Genomic DNA, 21,074 nt, shown 5'->3' on the forward strand with positions numbered 1-21,074 from the left:
AAATGAAGAAAGTGCTTCAAGGCATAAGGAATCATCAACCATGTCAATAGGTCAAGTGAGATGAAAACTGAGAACTGACTACTAGATTTAGCAATTTGAAGTCATTGGTGACCTTGATGAGAGAAGTTTCAGTGGAATGGTGGAGTGAAATGGGTGTAGAGCAAATGGGGCCTCCTCCTCCCTCTTCTTTATGAACAATTCAATCTTAAAGGCTTAGGGTAGGACCAAGCAAGGTATTATAGTTTCTACACTAGGTCAGGGGCCCGTGATGGGTTGTCAGAGCTGGAGCAATGTGAGGAGAGCATCTGTGCAGGGGGCAGCCTGGTGAGGCGTATGGGAGCCCAAGTGGGATGTGAAGGTATCTGCATCAGGCAGAGAGGTTATGGAGTGGGAGCTTGGTTCCATACATGGGAGTTGATCAAATAAGGATAAGGGGAGCCAGGTTTCTCACCAACAGTGAGGGGAGTTACAAATATGGAAAGTAGAAAGCTGGAATGAACCCTGTGGTGTAGGATAGGACCCGGTAGTGTCGATGTGAACTCATGGTTACCTATACACATATGTACAGATAAAGAAATATAGATGTAAAAGTGTGTGTGTGTGTGCGTGCACACACATGTCCTTGTGTGCATGTGTGTATGAATTCTCTAGCTCTGTCCACTGAGAGGACCCAGGAGCAGCAACTCTTCAGCAATGAGCACACTTAGCATTGAGATCTTGATTTCTAAATACCATTCTCAAGGGAACTAGTGCTCTTGGAGAAAAGAATGATTCCAGGGCTGGGCCAGGGAAATAACAAGAGGACCCTAGAGAATTTTTTGTGTTGAAAACTAAGGAAGTACTCAAAGAATGAGGGAGACATTTCAAAGGACACAGTAGCCAATGATTTAGCCTGTGCCAATTTAAACATAAAAAAATTAATGATGACAGTATCAGATTATAAATCATTCAATAAAAGAGGAAACCACAAGTGCATAATAAATTTAAAAAAATAGAATGTTTGATGAGGAATGGGATAGTTATATAGCCTCAAGATCCTTCCCTCAAATTCCAAATAGTTCTTAACTACAAAGGAAAAAAGAACACCTTTACATGGAGAAACCTGGAAGACACCACCTTAATCAAGTACTTAAGGTTAATATCACTAGTGACAATTTGAAATCATGTGCCACTGATAGAATGCAGTGAGATGGACACCCCATCAGTTCTCTGCTATTAATGTTTTGTTACTTTAATTAAATCATAAAGAAACAGCAGACAAACCTAAATTGAGTGACATTCTATAAAATAATGGCCTATAATCTTAAAAACTGTCAAGGTCATAAGAGTCAAGGAAGTCTACGGAACTGTGCCTGACAGGACAACTAAATGCAACCCATGATTCTGAACTGGGTTCTTTTGCTCAAAGGGACATTATTAGGATGATTTGCAATACTTCAATGGGGTCTGAGGAGTAGAAGGTAGTGATGTATCAATGTTAATTATGCATGATGACTATATTACGATTATGTAGAAAAATGTTTTTACTTGTAGGAAATATTAAAGTATCCAGAGGGATAGGGCACCTGTTAACAACTTTTCTCAAATGGTTCAGGGAAAAACAAAATTCTTTGCCTTGTGTTTGAAACTCTTCTGTACCTTTGAGGTTATTTCTGGAGTAAAAATATTTTTTCTAAAGAAAGGGAAAAGAGATATTAGAAACAGTGAATATGGACAACTTTCTCAAGAAGTTACGTTGCAAAGCAGAGCAAACAAATGAGGCAGTTGCTGGAGAAGGAAACGGGAGGTTCAAGAGAAGAAATTTAAATTTTATTTAAGATGGAGAAATAACACTATGTTTGAATGTTGTTGGAAAGGATGAAATAGAGAACCCAAACTGGTGATTCAGAATGGGCAGTGAACTGCTGGAGCGCGTTCCTGATGAGGGAGATGAGATCTGATGTGCAGTGAAGGAATTTACTTTTGATAAGAGCAAGGATCTCCCTGGATTGACAACTGCTGAAACCCAGCTACCCAGCAACCTCACCAAACTAGACTGGGGCTGAGAACCAGGGAGTAAGGGGAGGGGGCCTCTAGACAGTCCCAATAAAAGCCACCAGATTGTGATTTTAGGTTCTGAAAAAATAGGAACCCATTCTAGGCAAATGCCCTGACAGCTTTAAGAAGAAGTAGTTGCCAGTAAGGATAAAAACCAGACCCAAGAATTTAACTGGTGAGTAAGTCTATAGCTCTGTCTTCATTACACCCTGAAATTGAAACACATCTTAAAATTAATGTTGCAAAATGCTTGCAAGCCACCAGACCAACAAGCACTGATAGGTCGTCACTGCCTATGCACGTGGGAAGTTGCCTGTGTGTTAAGGGTATCAGTCATTCAATCACTCCTTCAGTTGAGTTGCCTGCACTAATGGAGCCATCAAGGGTTGACAACTTTAAATTGATGCTTAAAAGGACTTGAAAGATCACGCTGGGACAAAGGCTTAGAATGAGAAGTTATTGTGAACTTCCAACATTGCCTGCCACAAGCCTGGCAAGATAGCTGAAGGCAAAAGAAACTGCCACACCTCTGGGAAGAGATCATAAGATTTTCACACTAGGAGCGATTGACCTGATATTTGTCTAGAAAGATCTTTTTACTCAGGTCAAAAGCTGCTGGCTACTTTAAAGTCTTTATTTTTCTTTGAATCATTAATATGTAATTCAAGTAAGGGAAAATTAAAACATCTAGTTTGATCCTTAGTAAATGAAGAAGAAACATCCGTATTCTTTGCTATGCCTTGGAATTATACTGAAAATACAACAGGTGGAATGGTCAGCAAGATTAGTCATGCCAGAAATGGAAAGCACCATATCACCATGATGTCCTACATCACCAGGTGCCCGTATCACTGCTGGTGGCCAAAGGTGAGCCTAAAGGATCTCTCCACTATGACTATGAAAAGCACCCAGGATCAAACTTTGACTGTGATATAGAGAAAGTATAATTGTATGGATAAATATCTACTATTTTAAATTTATAAAATAAAGTGAATATTCTAAATTATCTTGCCCTCCCTGTTCCTCCAAGGAGATATTAAACTGATGATACACATCAATAGGATTTTTTTAAAAAAGGAAATAGAAGAATTAATTTTCAAAACACGCATCAAGAAAAGTACATGATGGGCTTCCCTGGTGGCGCAGTGGTTGGGAGTCCGCCTGCCGATGCAGGGGACACGGGTTCGTGCCCCGGTCCGGGAGGATCCCACATGCCGCGGAGCAGCTGGGCCCGTGGGCCATGGCTGCTGAGCCTGCGCGTCCGGAGCTTGAGCGTCCGGAGCCTGCGCGTCCGGAGCCTGTGCTCCGCAACGGGAGAGGCCACAGCGGTGGGGGGCCCGCGTACCGCAACAACAACAAAAAAGTACATGATATTTAATTGATAAATCTCAATAAAGAAAAGACATTCAAAATTATCATCCAAAATAGTTATGTTTTTTAAGAAGGGAGAACTTTATCTGGCCTGAAAACTAGGCTATTCAGAAAACTACATTTCCTAGGGATTTTGAATTTTCAAGCTTTAACAGTACTGCTTCTCTAGCTCCTAGGTATAATGCACAAGGCTAAGAATATACTTGGTGCTTAACAAATATCTACTGAATTTTAAAAATTATATCAACCCTCATAAAAATGAAGTTTTATGCTCAATTATTAATGTATGCCTGGGTTCAAATTAAATTTTTTGCTCCACTTTCAGCAAATCAAATGAATTAGGACTGGATATCTTTGAACACAGCCTTTTCCTCTATAAATCCTAGACATACTATACCTATTTTATTAACCCTGAAAATACTCTCAATTGGCCTATAAGGAAGGTTGAATCTTACTGTTTCTAATAAGTTGAATGCAAGCATTTTAGGGAAGAGATGTTAAAACTTTCAATTCAAATGCTGGAAAAGTATTTGAAAAGTCCCAAACCTAAGATGTCTGTCCACTCTCTAGAATGAAGCATGATGTCTACCTGGCTTGTTTCTCACTACAGCTTTCCCTGAAGTTCAGTTCCAATGTATTATGAGTCAATTGTCAGAAAGATGATTTACTTATTAGAAACGTTTATATTTGGTTCCATAATTACACATATTTGTCAGTTATGAAAATCGATCTGTTCTTTTTATGTTGAACTGTTTTCGAAAGAAGGTATACTATAAATGCTGGCTACTTATAATCATACATTTGACATGAAACAATTTACCTGTCTTAAAATGATCAATTATGCCCTTCTTGTTGGTATTTCACTGAATTTTATCCTGTTACAATGAGTTTTATTTGGCCCGTGACATCATGCTTGGAATTTCCCAAACTATAAATGTAATTGGAAACGTCATGCAAAATATAGTTCCTAATGTCTTGTTATATGACACTCTTAGTCTGTGAACTTAAAGCTATCCACTAACAAAAATGTTTTCTGACTGCCTGCATATCTCATCACCAAGAAGTAGACAACAATGTCTTTGACATTGAGGACTGTGTAGTCTAGTTTGAAAAATTATCTGATGAAGGTAAAATTATTTAGTAAATTGAGTAGTAAGTAGGATCAGAATGGAAAAGGAGGTTCATGAACAAGTGGGGATTTAAGCTGACCTGTAAGAGAGGAGTAAGATTTGGATAATGCCCTAGTCTAGCTGGGCTGCCGTAATAAAATACCAAAAATGGGTGGATTGTAAACAACAGAAATTGATTTCTCAGAGCTCTGGAGGATGTAACGTCTAAGATCAAGGTGCCAGCAGATTTAGTGTCTGTTGAGGGTCTTGCTTCCTGGTTCATAGATGCCCGTGTTCTTGCTGTAACCTCACATGGTAGACGGGGCAAGGGAGTTCTCTGAGTCTTTATAAGGGCACTAATTCCATTCCGGAGGGCTCTGCCTTCATGACCCAATCACTTCCCAAAGGCCCCACCTCCAAATACTATTCCATTGGGTGTTAGGATTTTAACATATGAATTTTGGGAGGGACACAAACATTAGGTCTATAGGACATAGGAAAAGAATAAGAGGAAGGGTGTTCTCAGTGAGGGATCCAGAATAACCAGAGAGATGGGAATCTGCATAGCATATTCTTGAGACAGTGAGAAGAGCCAGTTGGAAAGGTCTATTGGAACCATTTGGGAGAAATGAGAAATAAATTTGACATTTTTATGTGCGATTTAAAGAGCATCCAACTAGATAAGAAGCAATCATTTCACCCAGGCTCCTGGCCTTGGCTTTTTTGCACTTACATCTACATTATTCATGATGTCAACAACACCCTCTGTTAAAGGGCATTCTTCTAGCTTACAATGATTCTCACTCCTCCTTAACTGTCTGTCCCCTCCCCAACCATATGGGTGGGTTAGTTCCTAGGAGCCGTGTTTGTGCAACGTGGTTCAATTCTAGCATCAGTTGATTGAGGCTGCATGGCTCATCCTTGGTAGAACAAATATACCACTCTAGGAATATGGGAGTGAGACTAAAAGGGTTGACATGAATCTATCTCTTTCTTCATGGAGCTGAAAGTATGACATGTGATCCTCAGAGCCATGGGCAGCCACCTTGTGTCTGCCATATGGAACAGGCAGCTGAGAAATCTATTCCTCTCAGGAAAAGAAAGAGGCAGCTATACAGGGAGAAACAGAGGCATATCACAGAGCACTTGCAGTTCCCGCTGGCCTTCCAGCTCTCACTCCCCCTGCTTAATCAACTACATTTCTGCTATTAGATTCTGAGACGCCCTGTATCTTTTATAATCGATCCCTTCTTTCTGCTTAAGTCAGCTTGGGTTAGGTTTCTCTTATTAGAAACCCAGAGTCCTAACATAATGATGAATAAATAGATTTAACTGAAGTCCTACTGTCCTTTGCTTTTACACATGCTCTCTCAACTTGCGCTCTCAGGACAAGCTTTCTTTCACTGGCCTTTGCTCGACAGCAGTGTATCTTGTTTTGTACATCTGAGTGTCACAGTTTCCACAATCTCTCTCTGCTCCTTTCCCCAGAGCCCTTCCCAGCTCTCTTTGGTTTCTCTTTCCTTTCTCTCCTTGAATGAAATGCTAACAAAGAAACACAGAGAGGCTGGGAGTGTCATTTATATATGCCTGAGGCTTATGAACAGATAATGGGTTCATTAGTCCAAATCTCTCAGGATCTGTGATGCAAAGGGATAGGAAACAAGAAGGTTTAAAAATGAATATGTTATTCAGACCCTCTCAAGTTAGGGCCTTTCCAGGTTATTCTGGAGGCCACAGGAGGGATAAGGCCACCCCCTGCTTAAGGGACCTTTGACAGCTCCAGTGTCAGCTGTGTCCCCTTTTCCTTGTTCCTTTTTTTAAAAAAATTATTTATTTATTTATTTTGGCTGCACTGAGTCTTACTTGTGGCACATGGGATCTTTAGCTGCGGACTTCTTAGTTGTGACATGCGGACTCTTAGTTGCGGCATGCATGCAGGATCTAGTTCCCCAACCAGGGATAGACCCTGGGCCCCCTGCATTGGGAGCACAGAGTCTTACCCACTGGACTACCAGGGAAGGCCCTCCTTTTCCTTGTTCCTTGTTGCCTCAGCTGTACTAGGCTCTGCCAGATGGACATAAAGCCACTGCCACCTTTATAGCTTGAAGAGGTCACTACTCTAATTGGAAAATCAGAAACCTGAGATCTTCAGAGAGAAGCCCCTTCTTGCTGACGGGATCATGTACCAAAAGTAGGTGGAGAAGCCTGACCACTCAGAAGCCTGGAAGGGACTCCAAAAGGCAAGCCCTAAACCAGCTAGCTGTCAACAGTGTCAACACAGTCGCAGTTTTACCCAAGAGCTAAACTAAAAATAATCTGACACTTCACCACAGCATGCCTGCCTGGCTCTGATGCGCAGAACAAATGCTGAGATACAGGCTGCCACTGCATTTCCAACAATTTCAGGTCTAATGACGTCAAGAGGAATTCAGAGATATGAAAGTGACGATCATGTAGGAAGGCAGTCACTCATTGTTCAGCTCATCAGGCTAATGCTTTGTCGCTCTAGAACAGATAGTGATTTATTTGGTGTCTTCAGAAGCCGTATTCAAAGGGAATCAGGGTGTGGTGTTGACCTCTTTCTCATGGTATTTGGTGATTATGCTTTTTGGATATCTTATTTGTGTTAATGATAGGTCCTGTTCATTTTTTGGGTAACCTCTTACCAGACTAGGAGATCCTTGAGAGCAAGAATCATGTCTTCTTTTTCATCTAGCTCTATACCTCTACAGAGCTATAGAGATCTGACAAGGCCTGGCAATTTAGAAAGCTCTCAATAAAATATTTATTGGTTAAAGGAATAAATGAATAACCGAAAAATAGCAAAAATCCAACCTAATGATGAAGGTTTGGGAAAGTGTCTTAAAGGATATAATGACTGAGTCTTCAAGGGGTCACTGGAGTTGGTAAAGCAGAAACGTAGAGAGGAGGAGCGTGAATGTTAAAGGCATTTGAAATAGCCATCAAGGGAATTAAAAATGGTTCAATATAGCATGTGGGTGAGAGGAAGGGGATGAAGCCGAAAAGTGGGGCAGGGGCTTTGCTATCGAGTTTGAATTTCATTTTCCAGGTGATGGGAATCATGAAAAGATCTTCAGTAAGAGAGGAACCTAATGAGGTTTTCTTGTAGAAAGCTGTCTGTGGCCACATGGAGAGTAAGCGACGGCAGGGATGGAGATGGGGTTGAGACGGGATTGCAAAGATCAGCTAAGAGCACCTTTCAATCAGTAATTCAGGTGAGAGGTGATGAAGGTCTGACCTATGGCTGAAAAGGTTTGGTTTTTTCCTGATCTTCCCACTGTCAGCTTTTCATCACCACCAACACCATCACACCCTCCTTCAGGATGTGGGCCTGGGGATGCTGAGTAGTGACAGAAAATGCCAAACACAGCAGTGCTTTTCAAACACTTTTTTCTTTGTTGGGCCACGCCAAAAGGCAAGGTGGCATTTTCCAGAAGGTCCATGGGCAGAACCAAAAACAAACAAAGAACCGAATGACTCTTTTTGGTGCCACAATCTTTGGGCCACCTCACTTCTCTCAGCAGGTACTGTGCGCACTTGCCATATTATACTTTTTTTAAGAAAGGAAATAAAAAAAGAAGAGGCAAAAAAGGAGAAGAGGAAGGTAAAAAAAGCACAAGACAGATAGTGAAGACCCTTTATCATATTCATAAATAAAGAATTAAAGTTATTGCAAGAAAGAAGCTGTTTACATTTTGTGGTCCATTACCAGGACTTGAATTTTACAAAGCAGATTCAGGACAGATGGAAATTTGCTCAGTTTACTTATGGAGGAAGACCAGCTCTCCCTTCATGCTCTAGCCCAGACCTGATGGGAGTTGTAAGGAGTAAACCCCTTCCTATAGGACCATGGTTCCCAACCTTAACTATACATTGAAATTAACTGATAATTAAAAGAAATACTGCTGCCTGAATCATACCCTAATAGACTCTAATTTAATTGGTCTACGGTGTGGTCTTAGAATTGGTCCTTTTATGAAATTCCCTGGGTGATATGAATATACAGGTGGGCTGAGAATCACTGCTATACACCAGTGGTCAGCAAAGTTTTTCTCTAAAAGGCCAGAGAGTAAAAATTTTAGGCTTTGTGGGCCACAGGGTCTCTGCTGCAACTACTCTACCCTGCTGTAGTGTGAAAGTAGCCACAGACAGTATGTAAACGAATGGGTGGGGCTGTGTTCTAATAAAGCTTTATTGAGAAAAACAGTCACTGGGCTGGACTTGGCTCGTGAGCCATAATTTATTGACCCTTGTTTTAGAATCACATTCCAAAGGATGGCTGGATTGTTCAGATTGCTAAGTCAGGTATGGACGAATCTTCCAGTTTAAAAAAGGCATCTGAAAGAATGTTCTAATTTTAGTAAAATGAGATATGTTGCTGAGTTCCATTTCATAAAATGCTCAGGTCTTCTGGAAAGTGAAGCTTTGATAGTTGACATAAATTTACTTTACTACCCTACAGTAGCTATCTGTGTGGGTTAATTTACATTGAAAATCTGCCAACAAAAGGTTTAAAGTCCTGGCTTAATATGTTAGGTCCAACTTAAGGCAAAGCTGTCAGGTTAGATCTGGGGAGTGAGAGAAAGAAAGAAGTGGAGTATTAAGTTCCATGAAACCTCTATGCTGTTTGACTTCTCAGGGAGACCACATGTGGTTTTTGCGTTCTGAAGAAAAAAACTCCAGTAAGGTATAAAGAAGAAAAAAAATAACAGGCAGTGGTGGATAGAAGGATTAGACATGAAGATAGACACTAAAAATTAGAACTGACATAAGGACAGAAAAAATTAAACCCAAGTGAGAAGGGGGTCTTGTACAAGGTCAGAGAAATGAACTGGTAGATTTCTATGTTTTATGGGTTTTCCAAATCCCTTGACTAGAATTCAGCCATGAGCCTAAGTTTCGTTTTGACGTCCACATAGAGAACCAGTTTTAATTTATACTACCATTTTATTCTTGAGAAATCCAGAAGAGGCAAAGACACATGAGAAAAATGAACTTCTGCCTAACCATTAAGTTTCTCTTCCACCATCACTGGTTTTATCACTCTCTATAGAAAAGTAGCCAAATGACACATGGCTGCAAGTCACGCTCCTGACAATCAAGGCTCGCTGGGCTGTGTAGGTTACGCCATCCTTACCTTTATCCTATCGATGTTGGCTTCCATCTTCAGCTGTTCTACCAGTTTCCTGGCTTGAGCTATGCTGGCGGTGTTGTTGCTGGCCATTGGAATGCTGGGTGGGTTTTTCAGACACACTGGGAAAGAAAACAAGGAGGAAAAATGCATCAGAGAATTCTCCAGCTGCCAAATGTGCAGATTCATCATAGCTGGGGGATCCCCTCAAAATGGCTATAGTCAGGCCAAGCTCCTCCAGCCATCTACATCCCCTATCCAGCACTGAGTCTGAGTGGCAGGCAGGCCAGAAGATGAGGTTTGTTTTTCCAACTCCCTACCTCTGCCCTTCCATCCTTATTTGGGGGAAAAAAAAAAGAAGAAAGTTCATCAAATCAGATAAGATATGCTGCCACATTAAGAAAGCAAGTTATTAAATTTATATCAATTTATGAAATAAGTTCAAAATGGTAAGGGTGACAGTATGCATAATTACAGTTGTTATTTATTGGGTACTGCCATTGTTAGATACTGTGTTAAGTGCCCTCAGAGGATGAGGAATGAAAGGTGAGCAGAGGCAGGAATGGTAAATTATATAATCCCTAAGGACTAAAAACACTATGTTTACAATGTTCTCTTGATGGGCTCAAATGCTGACTCTCTGGTTAACTGTAAGCACCTCAGTCTCTTATACTGCAGAGACACTGCAACAGGACTTGTGGCTTTTTTGTGTTATTTATCCAGCACAGTCTATTTGAAATATGGCTTGATTCACAACCAATTACTTTACTCATAATTCTTCAGGAACAAACTATAATGTCAAGGGGTAGGCGTTGCTATGTCTAAATTGTTACTTGCATCGATGAGTAGACCAGCGGTATTCTAAATTAAGTACAACAGACTTAATACTTTTATGAATATGGAATGGAACATAAATGTTTAGAGAGTGGAGTTCTGTACCTATGTAGATGGTGAGATGGTTTCTTTGTCTCTGGCTCTACCAGACCCACTCCCATCCTTGTCCCCCAATCCCTTCAAGTCCTATCCCAATTTCATTTCTCTTCTAATGATTTCTTGACCCACCATCTCACTTTATTCTTGTTGTTCATCTCAGAAAGTATCCTATTTATTTTCAGTGCCCATTTCCCCCACATTCTCATCAGGTCTTGCTCCATGTCAAGGTGCCATATACTATTTCAGGGCCGTCGATGTAAATTTGCCCCTTGAGGTCACTGACACCCAATAGTGAAGGAATGTCTGAGAGCTGCAATTTAACTAGAGTGCACGACCCAAGAAATGAGAAACATTAAACACTGCTTCAGTCACCACCAGTCATATCTTGTTCTGAAGATATTATATTAAAAACCATGACTTCTACTAGCTTTGGGGAATATTTTTATCTAGGGATAAAGTAGGATCAGGCTACTATCTCAAAAAGGAAAGAGGACACATAGAAAACCTACAGAAAGAAAAATAACCCATAATAAGTTCAGTACATAGGTTTTTACATATCCATGAAAATCAAGAAACAATTTTTATTTTAATTACCAAAAAAGCAAAAGTCTATGAATTATCTTCTTTGGTTCTTATTTCTTGACATTTAACTCTCTGTAACCAAAGAGGTCCCTTCATGGATAGTGTTATTTTATAAAGAATACTGCAAAAGCCAGCCCAACAACATTTATAGTATAAATTGGAGGATAGTAAACTGTTCCCTCAATTTATTTTCAAAGGGTTTGGAGACAATAAAATGGGAAGGAAGACTGAAAGAATTTTGAAGCCACAAAGATCTCTGAACTCTACTTTCAGATGCTTGAAGATCAAGGGAGGGATCCTGCATGCAAAAACAAACAAACAAACAAAAAAGGAGGCTTTAACAACAACTGCGATTTCATCAGCATGGTTAGGGACCTAATCATCTTAGCCCCACAGGGAAATTATGTGCCCCCAAATCAAATGGACATCCACCAGCCTTGCAAAACTTCACAGGGCCAAGATGGAGTATTGACTTATCCAGTAGAGTAGCCTAACTCTTCCAGTGATCCAAAGTGGAAGGAGTCCTGGTCTACAGGCCTCTGGACACTGTTCTGTAAAGTTCATGTTTCCTCCAAACTAGAATTTATCACACTAGAATACAGACTATCACAGAATTTCCAAATCCTCATTGGGCCTGAGGGACCTCTGAGAGTCTGGTCAGCTATTCTTCTGCCCTTGAATCTAAACCAGATAACATAGTAACCTGTGGCAGAGACCACTGCTTGCTCCCAGTACCCCTTTTCCTCTTCTTCATTAGTGATAACAATTTTTTTTTTCTTTTTAACAGAGACCACAAGAACCTTGAATTTTAGTTGGGGACATTTTGCTGAAAGATGCATTCTCAGGTTCCTTTGCAGCTTGGTGTCCTGATATGACTAAGTTTGGCCAATGAGACATAAGCAGAAGTGTCATGAAGGGAAGGGATGTGCCCTTTGCCTCCCCTTCTTCCTAGAAGGGGCCTAGAAGATAGTCATATTGACCACAGAGCTCCATCTTGAACATCTGGGCTACACTCCAGGAGGAGCAGGAAGGATCTGGGTCCTTACTGATACTGTAGAGACATCATGCCAGCTGTGAACTGGCTGCCATCTATGTGAAGAGAAATAAGCACCTATCTTGTTTACGCCACTATTATTAAGGGTTTCTCTACTGTTGGCTCACAGGTCTGCCATTAACTGATTAAATAACCCATTATTTTTATTTGAGTATCCAGGAAAGTCTATGTCCTAATGCCTGTTAATGTTCCCTGGAAAAAGCTGTAGCTGTCCTGAGGAGGCTGAGATGGAAAGTGTATGCGTTTTCTATTGCTGCTGTAACACCTTACTACAAATTTAGTAGCTTAAAGAATATAAATGTATCTTAATAGTTCTGGAGGTTAGAAGTCTGAAAGAGATCCCACTGGGCTAAAGTCAAGATATTGGCAGGGCTTCATTCCTTCTGGAGGTCTAAAGGAAAATGTCTCCTTTCCTCACACAGCTTCTAAAGGTTGCCAGCATTCCTGGGCTCTTGGCTTTTTTCTTCATCTTCAAAACCAACAAAGGTGAGTTGACTCCTTCTCACTCTACATCACTCTAACCTCTTCGGTAGTCACCTCTCTCTCTGACTCTCCTCTGCCTCCTTCTTCCACTTTTAGGAACCATTGTAACCACACTGGGTCCACTCTGATAATACAGGTTAATCTCTGTATCTTTAGGTCAGCTGATTAGCAACCTTAATTCCATTTGCAACCTTAATTCCCTTTGCCATGTAACATAAAAATCTGCAGGTTCCAGGTTTGGGGACATGGACATCTTTGGGGGCCTTTATTCTACCTACAGTGGAAGGAGACCTCTGTGCAGGTAGAGAAGGAAAGTGGAAAGGTGGGATGTTGAGGTGGGAAAGAAGAGGGATGGGGCAGGACGTAAGATTAGAAATGCTGAGGAAAGAATAAATAAAACCTAAATGGACTTAAGAAAAAAAAGTAGACAAAGACTTTGGTTTGTGCTTCTAGCTTTAGGAAGATCCTGTATGTTTTTCTTTCACCATAGGACCCAACAAAATCTAGGGCCACTTTCAGAATCACTTAGTGCATTTTCCTCTTTTTCACATCCGGCTGCTTTCCCGTAAAAGCAATGAAGAAATCCCCCTCCTGAAAACTGAAAGAACTGTAGAGTCCTAGACCAGTGTTCCAAAGAAGTATGTGATATTGAGATTTATAAGAAATATATATTTGGTCTTTGACCTATTCTTGGCACAGAGCTCCTAAAACCCTTGGAATCTCCTGTGGTAAGACCAATAAAGGTCTTTAGTTATGTTAATGAGGTGACTTTTGGAAAGCCCTTAGGCAACCTGAGGATGGGGGAGCTGTTTGCCACGAGAACCAACCATGTGATTAGAGGGTTGAAACTTTCAGAACTCACCCCCAACCCCAACCTCCTGAAAGGAAAAAAGGGCTGAAGGTTGAATCAGTTGTCAGTGGCCAATGATTTAATTAATCACGACTATGTAAAGAAGGCTCCATAAAAACCCAAAAGGACAGGGTTTGGAGAGCTTCCAGGTTGGTGAACGCGTGGAGATGCTGGAAGAGTGGCCCACCCAGAGAGGGTATGGGAGCTCTGCACCCTTTCTACATACCTTGCCCTTTGCATCTCTCCCATCGGGTTGTTCCTGAGTTACATTCCTTTATAATAAACGGGTAACCTAGTATTTAAAATGTTTCTCTGAGCTCTGTAATAGTAAATTAATCAAAACCAAGGAAGAGGTTATGGGAATCTCTGATTTATAGCCAGTCAGTCAGAAGTACAGGTAACAACCTGGGCTTGCAATGGGGGGCCTGAATTGTGTTGGTGGGTAGGGGGAGGAGAAGGCAGTCTTGTAAGATCAACCCTTAACCTGTGGAACCTGATGCTATCCCTGGGTAGGCAGTGTCAGAATTAAAGAATTAAGTTAAATTGTAGGACACTCAACTGGTGTCAGAGGATTGTTTATTGGTGTGAAGGGAACTGCCCTCCTCCACACACTGGGATTGGGTCCTGGAGCCCTACTGAAGTATGTATTTTCCTAAAAAGTGACTATGGTAAATAAGAAAAAGTTAGCTTATCTTCTAAGCTTGAAGCATTTGGACAATGCATCACACACACTCACACACACACACACACACACCTCTTTTCATCTTACAAATCTGAAACTCTGTACCCATTAAACAGTAACACCCATTCCTTTCTCCCACAGCCTGGGAAACCACCATTCTACTTTCCGTCTCTATGATTTTGATTACTCTAGGTACCTCACAGAAGTGGAATCATACAGTATTTGTCTTTACATGACTGTCCTGTTTCACTTAGCATAATGTCCTCAAGGTTCATTCATGTTGTAGCATGTGTCAGAATTTCCTTCCTTTTTAAGGCTGAATAATATTACATTCTATGTATACACCATATTTTATCAATTCATCTGCTGAGGGACACTTGGGATGCTTTCACGTTCTAGCTACTGTGAGTAATGTTGCTGTGAATATGGGAGTACACATATCTCTTCAAGACTCTGCTTTCAGTTCTTTTGAGTATATACCCAGAAATGGAGTTGTTGGATCATATAGGGTAAGTCTATTTTTAATTTTTTGAGGGACAGCAATACTGTTTTCCGTAGCAGCTGTACCATTTTACATTATCACTAAAAGTGCACAAGGGTTCCAGTTTCTCTTCATCCTCATGAACACATTCTTTTTTTTTCTTTTTTTAAAATAGTAGCCATCCTAATGGGTGTGAGGTGGTACCTCATTATAGTTCAATTTGCATTTCCCAAATGAGTAGTGATATGACTTTTCATGTGTTCATTGGCCATTTGGATATCTTTTTTTGGAGAAATGTCTATTCAAGTCTTTTAAAATCAGGATTGTTGTTGTTGAGTTTTAGGAATTTTCTATATATTCTGGATACCAATCTCTAATCAGATATATGGTTTGCAAATATTTTCTCCCATTCCATGGATTGCCTTGTCACTCTGTTGATAGTGTACTTTGATGCATAAAAGTTTTTAATTTTCAGGAAGTCAAATTTTTCTATTTTTTTCTTTGGTTGCCTATGCCTTCGGTGTTAGAGCTGGGAAATCACTGCCAAAACTAAAGTTGTGAATGTTATGCTCCATTATTTTGAAGGAGAAAAGAATACGCCACTCCAAGATATGTCACTATGGCATACTGGTTATTTTGAATTGAAGTTAGTTGAGAAAATAGCCAGTGCAAGAAGAATACCCTCACTCTCTTTGTCCCCCTGAAAGCAGGAAATAAATCTCCTGTGTGAAGGCACCCTCCCTCTACCAGGAAGGTAGAAGGCATCCTTATTGCCAGAGACAGGAAATTCAGAGCCCAGAAGGCTGTATCGACAAACCTTGTTACTTCTTCAGTAATTTGCTATCCCAAGCCCAGGTCCATTCATCTTGTTGATTCTTCACAAACGTATTGTTTCCCTGTCTAAAAGGTATAAAAGCTGCCTGCTTTGGTCACTTCTTTGAGTCTCATTTCTTTATGGACTCATGTATATGTACAAAATTAAATTTGTTTTTCTCCTGTTAATCTCTTTTTTTTTTTTTTTTTTTTTTTTGCGGTACGCGGGCCTCTCACTGTTGTGGTCTCTCCCGTTGTGGAGCACAGGCTCCAGACGCACAGGCTCAGCGGCCATGGCTCACGGGTCGAGCCACTCCGCGGCATGTGGGATCTTCCCGGACCGGGGCACGAACCCGTGTCCCCTGCATCGGCAGGCGGACTCTCAACCACTGCGCCACCAGGGAAGCCCTCTCCTGTTAATCTTATGTCAATTTAATTATTAGACAAGCCAAAGAATCAAGAATGAAGAAGGGGAAAGTTTTCCTCCTCTCCAGTTTTGGTGCCTGTACACAGTTCACTCTCCGGCTGCGGCAGCTGAGAGACCCTGGGAGCTCTGGTGGGTGCTGGCAGAAGGAAAGAATTCGTACCAAATCAGTCTCCCAGGTCTCTGCCTGCAAGCTCTTGTAGAAGTGAGAAGGGTAAGAATCATTTTCTTTTTCTAAATTCAGATTAGTAGGAGAAAATATTTTTATGAATTAGTTCCTTGGGTATGGCGACTTGTAAAGATAGGTTGTGAGTACTCTTGTTATCTATTTATTCCTTTTCTCCCAGAGATGGTCATTGTTTTCCTTTTTCTCTGCCTTTTGTGTCATTTCTCATAAGGAGAAGAACCATAGGGCAGAACACAGGCATAGGTTCTAGAAGCCTGTTGTCTGATCTGGTTTCACACACTGGTGAGTTCACGGTTCTCAAGAGACTGGGAGCTATTTAGACAAACTTTGCTCTGGGTCCTCTAATGTAAAAACCGGGTGAAGTTTTCCTTTCATCTTGTTCTATGTCCTGAAAGTATAACTCTATGAGCAGTAAGAATATTCTCTGGTTTCTGCTAGCCGGAGAATGCAAGTAATAGCTTGCACTTGGTGGCCAGTTGAATAGACTGGATTCCAAGACATGAAGTCACAAGCAATGTTCTCTTTGTCCAACTGTGCCAGCTTTCAGGGAAGTTTGTTATAAGGGGCCTTTGTCATCTCAGCCTTCGTTGTCTTGCTAGTGCTGGAAAAGTCTCATTCTATTAATGCCTGCCTGGTGTCATAGATTAGTAGGTCTGTGACTAAAGTGGCCTCATGCTCTTGTGAGAGACCAGAGACACTGTTTGCACTATACCGTTCTTACTACCTATGAAAACTTTGCTTTCTTAGGTTAAATATGGAATGAAGTCTCTGGATCTTCTGAGGACTATGTCTTTTGTACTGTCCTTTGTGATGCCTCTTGCATCCATGGTTAAACTGTAAAAAGACTTACTGGTTTGAGTCTCTATTGAGATTAATGTAAGTTCCTACTCATCAATGGCCAAAGGATCCTTTGAACTGGCAATATTTGAAAGAAAGAGAGTTTTTAAGAGCGCTCTCATTCTAAACGACTGTCTTACTGGTACCTATGGAAAGACCAAATTAAAAAGAGAACACAAGGGCTTCCCTGGTGGCGTAGTGGTTGAGAGTCCGCCTGCCGATGCAGGGGACACGGGTTCATGCCCCGGTCCGGGAAGATCCCACATGCCGCGGAGCGGGTAGGCCCATGAGCCATAGCCGCTGAGCCTGCGTGTCCGGAGCCTGTGCTCCGCAATGGGAGAGGCTACAACAGTGAGAAGCCCGCGTACCGCAAAAAAAAAAAAAAAAAGAGAACACAAAGGAATATAATGTCTAGCCTTAGGGACCCTCTTAACAAGATGAAAGAACAGACATTTGACTTAGAAAAAAAATTAAAGACCACATCCAACATAAATTCCCCCTTTAAAAAATCTGGCCCCATCTCCTCAGTAAATTCCCTTAGCTCCTCAAACTCCTCCACCTTCCCCTTAAACACCCAGCTGCCTGTTTTAACTTCCCATTCCCTAAAAGATTTATAGAGAGCACTCTGATCTCTAGGCCTCAAGTATACAGGTTACTCATGCAAATGCCAAAAGCCGGGAAGTAAATTTAACAGACGTATCCAGGATGGAGAGTAAGGCTTTCTTTGCTATTCCTTACAACTCCTCCTACTTTCCAGGGCTCCATAATCAGGCTCTGCCAGCTTCAGGTCTTTCTATACAACGTCCTTTGTAGATGTATCCTGGACCCCTCCACCCAACACCACAAAGAATTCATATCCCCTGGAAAGCAACAGACCTTTTAAATGACAAAGCCCTTTACCTCCACTTTCAGAAGATCCTACCAAATGTAAAGATGTATTTAAAAGAGTATTGGCCATTTACAGCCCTTCTCCCAGAGGAAACAGATGACCAGAATTTCTCCCAGGCCCTCCTATAAAATGGTCAGGAAATGGACCAGCTGGAGGCTGATGTTTAGCAAATATTACATTATATTATATATTAAATATTATATATGATATGCAAAGGTAGAGGCTTTCCCGCCCAAGGTGAATTGGTCTAAGGTTAAATTGTACACTCACAAAAAGGTGAACATCCAAAGGCCTTTATAAAATGCTTTCAAGGGATACTGCATTAAGCCCTGAAGCCCCAGAATACAGAAATCTTTTAATTTCTTCCTTAATATGAAATTTTCTCCTAAATTTAAAAAGGCAAATTCAAAATAGTGTGCCTGGGTGAACTAGTCAACCTCTAAGCATTATGATGGAAGCAGCTACCCAATTCTTTGAAGACAGATTGCAGGAGAAAAAAAGGAACTATAATCAACAATACTTGATTTGCAACTTGAATCTTCAGAAAAACAAAAGCATAGCTCTGAGAGCAGCTCAAAGTCCACTCAGACCCTTTCCCATTTGCCTTCAGGTATTTGCAGATATAATTAAAAAATCAAGACATTGGAAGTACAATTGTCCTGACTTAAGAAAAAGAAGGAAAAAATTAAATAGTAATTACCTTAGACTTCTGATAATAGATATACTCCCAAATTCCTACATTCTTTCCCTGTCCCTTGAAGATGTAAATCTTATCATGTATTTATAAAGCAAACAGCTCAAGAGGTAAATAGAACACTGCTCACAATTGCCTGAGACACAAGATAAAAAAAGGAGGGGGGAGGCTTTTAAAAATACAAACTACTATAAACTCACTGGCCTAAATCTAGTCCACAGCATTCGTAAGATTACTTGTCAAGGACAAACACAAATCTTAAAAGTCTCCTGCACAAACATTAGTAAAAAGCTTTAGCCATTTAAGAGAGTAAGCTTAACTTGTTCTGTCCTACAGAGATACAATTTGAATTCAACTGTTATTTATAAACTAGTGAGTGTTATTTTATTGTACCTGATTCATGGCTAAAGTTTTAGAACAAAAGCTATAAAGTCTCTGTGTCTGTCTGTGTGTTTACATATGTCTATAAATCTATGTTATGTATATGTGATATTTTTCTACCTCTGTATGGTATTGCCAAAATCATTTTGTAAATGAGCTCTATTTAACTGGCTTAAACTTAAGCTCTTGTGAATTAAGCATTCCTAAAACTCAGAAACATAGAAACTAACTCAAATGTTTTTCAAGTTCATGTGATGTGGGATATCCCTTGCTAAATAAATGCTAGTTTAAGTTCGTTAAAATAGACATGTCTTCAGAGTTATCGCATTAAATATAATGCAGACATGCAACTTTTATTCTACCTGGGTTTACTAGTCAAGTAAGCTCATGTTATCTCTGTTGCAAAATTTGTAAACAAGAAAAATAACTCAAAATGATGGCTGGCCACTTTGATGTCTTAGGAAATTTTCATGAGTGATCTAGATATGACTGTTGGGAACAAGTGAATTAAATAAATGTAAGCGGGCTAAAAATTTTTAAGTGAACTTTTCAATAATAATTATGTTTTATGATATATACTTAAATAGTTTCCCAACTCCCTTTGGTAACTTATACCCTTAGAGTTTTGCTAAGTTAAATTAAATGATAGAAATTTATGGAATATCTAGATAATTTCCAAATAAGATAAGACACAGAAACATTAATTATTGAACATGGATTTATCCACTTGTGGTTTCTGATTACAGAGAAACTAAAGATATTTGGGTCTATTAGGAAATATTATGTACCACATTGAAAGGTTACAATACAAAGAAACATATGCTTTTAGAAATTATAAAATGTATTCATAAATTTGCCAATCCAAGAATGCTGGTATAATATACAATTCACAACTGCTTACTTCTTGGTTTTTACTAGAAATTAAGGTTTCTACAAATTAAAAATTCTAATTAATAAATGCAATTGGAACTACCAAAAATAATAAGAAAAACATTTCTGTGTAAGAAAAGTAGGCTGTGTTTAGGGTTAAAAAAGGTATGAGGGGGATTCAGGAGAAGATGGCAGAAGAGTAAGACGCAGAGATCACCTTCCTCCCCACAGATACATCAGAAATACATCTACATGTGGAACAACTCCTATAGAACACCTACTGAACGCTGACAGAAGACCTCAGACCTCCCAAAAGGCAAGAAACTCCCCACGTACCTGGGCAGGGCAAAAGAAAAAAGAATAAACAGAGACAAAAGAATAGGGACAGGCCCTGCACCAGTGCGAGGGAGCTGTGAAGGAGGAAAGGTTTCCACAAACTAGGAAGCCCCTTTGAGGGCGGAGACTGCGGGTGGCGGAGCGGGGACGCTTCGGCACCGCGGAGGAGAGCGCAGCCACCTGGGTGCGGAGGGCAAAGCGGAGAGATTCCCGCACAGAGGATCGGTGCCGACCAGCACTCACCAGCCCAAAAGGCTTGTCTGCTCACCCGCCGGGGCAGGAGGGGGCTGGGAGCTGAGGCTCGGGCTTCGGTCGGAGCGCCGGGAGAGGACTGGGGTTGGCGGCGTGAACACGGCCTGAAGGGGGCTAGTGCGCCACGGCTAGAAGGAAGGGAGTCCAGGAAAACGTCTGGACCTGCCGAAAAGTCAAGAGACTTTTTCTTGCCTCTTTGTTTCCTGGTGCACGAGGAGAGGGGATTAAGAGCGCTGCTTAAAGGAGCTCCAGAGACGGCGCGACCCGCAGCTATCGGCGCGGACCCCAGAGACAGACATGAGATGCTAAGGCTGCTGCTGCCACCACCAAGAAGCATGTGTGCGAGCACAGGTCACTATCCCCACCGCCCCTCCTGGGAGCCTGCACAGCCCACCACTGCCAGGGTCCTGTGATCCAGAGACAACTTCCCCGTGAGAACGCACGGCGCCTCAGGCTGGTGCAACATCCCACTGGCCTCTGCCGCTGCAGGCTCGCCCCTCATCCGTACCCTTCCCTCCCCCTGGCCTGAGTGAGCCAGAGCCCCCGAATCAGCAGTTCCTTTAACCCTGTCCTGTCTGAGCAAAGAACAGACGCCCTCAGGCGACCTACACGCAGAGGCGGGGCCAAATCCAAAGTTGAACCCCGGGAGCTGTGTGA

The 21,074-nt window shown here is 41.2% G+C and overlaps 1 protein-coding gene across 3 annotated transcripts in view; it reads right to left on the minus strand.

Annotated features, from left to right (window-relative positions):
* The window catches only part of GNG2 (G protein subunit gamma 2), a 138,806-nt gene that overhangs the window by 16,733 nt on the left and 100,999 nt on the right, over nt 1–21,074 (minus strand). For all 3 annotated transcript variants that reach the window (XM_082648108.1, XM_082648107.1, XM_082648109.1), the window contains one exon: nt 9,676–9,791. In XM_082648108.1, the coding sequence (XP_082504234.1) occupies nt 9,676–9,762 (87 nt within the window). In that variant the 5' untranslated portion in view covers nt 9,763–9,791. The remainder of the gene's footprint in view (nt 1–9,675; nt 9,792–21,074) is intronic.

The sequence above is a fragment of the Grampus griseus genome, assembly GCF_964374135.1.
Source record: "Grampus griseus genome assembly, chromosome: 2".
NCBI classification, from domain to species: Eukaryota; Metazoa; Chordata; class Mammalia; order Artiodactyla; family Delphinidae; genus Grampus; species Grampus griseus.